A 2,362-nucleotide genomic window follows, 5' to 3' on the forward strand; every position below is an offset into this window, starting at 1 on the left:
CGGATCAGCTGGCTCCTCCCATTTCTGTTTGATTTCTGCGCTGAGCGGCGAGCGTCGTTAACCCCTCCTCCTCCTCACGTCACTGTCAGGCCGCTCCGGAGGCTCCGACAAATGAGTGAACCTGCACCGCCGCGTCCCCTCGCCTCCGCTTCCTCAGCGGATTATCTGCTCGCGCGCCTTCACCTCACGCTCTCACATTTAGATCGCAGTCCGCCGGCTCCCGGTGCCCCTGGCTTTAAAAGGGAGCCGGAGCACTGATTGGTTAATTCATGCTCCGCCCAGAACACACCCCCTCAGCGCCGCACCTGCCACCCAGATTATCGGCCGGTTAACTAGCAGAATGGACTTTGGCGCGCCGTAAACGCTTTAGACCGAGGGCGTCCTCCTCGTGTCCGTCCCTCCTGGCGTGTTCGGGGACACCACAGTTTGATGAATGATGTCGTTCTGCGGTTTTATTTTGGCGGGGTTTTCTTATTTGTTTTTAAAATTCTACAGAAAATTTTAAAAATCACATCAACATTTTTAAAAATAAACCAGAAAGAAAAAATACAGCGGAGTCCCCCAGAGACACCCCAGTCACTAAACAGGAGCTGGACAGACATCTGTTCCCTTCGAGGACACTCGGTCCTCTTGAGGGACACTCTGTCCTCCATAGGGACACTCTGTCCTCCTGTCTCAATGCGTCTGGTGATGTTTAACTTAGAACACTTTTTTATTTTGACTTTAAATCAGAGTTTTATTTTGACAGGAGACACAGGAAGTGACATGTGAGACGAAGATGTAATGTTTTTGGCACCTGCTGTTCCCCCATCCTCACCTCTCTGTCTGTCTTCTCTATCTGTCCCCTCCTGTCTCTCTCGCTGTCTTCTCTCTGTCTTTCCCCTCCTGTCTCTCTCCATGTCCTCTCTCCTGTCTGTTCCCTCCTGTCTGTCTCTGTGACTCTGTGCAGCGACTGCTGTTCGAAGCGTCTGCAGGACGGAGTGGGGACAGACTGAGGACGCTGGTGGACAGGTGTCAGCAGGTGGGAGTCAGTCTCAGTGAGTGTCTCGCTGCAGAGACGTCCTCAGAGCAGACTGGACATCAGTGATTCAGACTCAGACAGTAGAAATAGACACAGTGATGTAGACGAGGTAAGACAGACGTCCCGTCCGTCCCCCTGACTCGTCCTCGGGGACAGCACCATGGACGTAAGTATGAGTAGCTGCTGAGTGATTCGTGTCCTCCCTGTTCTGTCTCTGTCCCTTTGAGTTGGATTCATTTCCTCCCTTTTGATTTGGTTTGACCCTGGGGTTGGGGACGGGGGGACATCTCACTGTGCTGTTTGACCCCCTGTGTGTCTGAGAGTAGTGCTGCACGTTGTCTTTTCTTTGTCTCCTGAGGAAACAGCAGACTTTATTTTTGATCTTTTCATTGGGCCTCGTCTTCGTCCGTCTGAGAGACACTGTGAGACACGCAGGGACAGATGGACACCTGCGGGACGTTTTCTTTTTGTCAGACTGGTGATGAAGACGCAGCGTCTCCGGAGTCCTCCGCTGATGTTTTTATATGTTGGATTCAAATGTTATTAAATTATTTTCTGAACATTAAAGATATGTCTCTGATGTCTTATTGTGTCTCTGTCTGTCCCTCACTATACAGAATCTGTCTCTGACATGTCCTCACGGGGACACAATGACTTGAAACATGTCCTCACAGGGACAGAGTGTCTTTAAAATGTTCTAACGGAGACAGTGTGTCTAAACTGTCCTCACAGGGACAGTGTCTTAAAAATGTCCTCACAGGGACAGAGTGTCTTTAAAATGTTCTAACGGAGACAGCGTGTCTAAAATGTCCTCACAGGGACAGAGTGTCTTTATAATGTTTGAAATTTGAAGGGTTAAAACGTAGAAATGAACGAGTATTTCGTGTTCATGAGTCGGACGGATGTTGGTTAAAAACTGAATAAAAGTAGAAAATCACAATAATATTTTGATTTTGAAAAACTGAATGTGCAGGGTGGTCTGAGCGTGTGCAGGGTGGTCTGAGCGTGTGCAGGGCGGTCTGAGCGTGTGCAGGGCGGTCTGAGCGTGTGGTCTGAGCGTGTGCAGGGCGGTCTGAGCGTGTGCAGGGCGGTCTGAGCGTGTGCAGGGCGGTCTGAGCGTGTGCAGGGCGGTCTGAGCGTGTGGTCTGAGCGTGTGCAGGGTGGTCTGAGCGTGTGCAGGGCGGTCTGAGCGTGTGCAGGGCGGTCTGAGCGTGTGCAGGGCGTGTGCAGGGTGGTCTGAGCGTGTGCAGGGCGTGTGCAGGGCGGTCTGAGCGTGTGCAGGGCGGTCTGAGCGTGTGCAGGGCGTGTGCAGGGCGGTCTGAGCGTGTGCAGGGCGGGCTG

At 52.0% G+C, this 2,362-nt stretch overlaps 1 protein-coding gene across 3 annotated transcripts in view; it reads left to right on the plus strand.

Moving 5' to 3' along the window:
- Positions 1-1,588, plus strand: part of zfc3h1 (zinc finger C3H1-type containing) — a 27,350-nt gene extending 25,762 nt beyond the window's left edge. For all 3 annotated transcript variants that reach the window (XM_088079481.1, XM_088079484.1, XM_088079482.1), the window contains exon 35: positions 950-1,588. In XM_088079481.1, coding sequence (XP_087935607.1) covers positions 950-1,087 — 138 coding nt within the window. In that variant the 3' untranslated portion in view covers positions 1,088-1,588. The remainder of the gene's footprint in view (positions 1-949) is intronic.
- The last annotated feature ends 774 nt before the right edge of the window (positions 1,589-2,362 follow it).

This window comes from Plectropomus leopardus, chromosome 7, assembly GCF_026936395.1.
Source record: "Plectropomus leopardus strain MGB_pleo_1.0 chromosome 7, ASM2693639v1, whole genome shotgun sequence".
NCBI classification, from domain to species: domain Eukaryota; kingdom Metazoa; phylum Chordata; class Actinopteri; order Perciformes; family Serranidae; genus Plectropomus; species Plectropomus leopardus.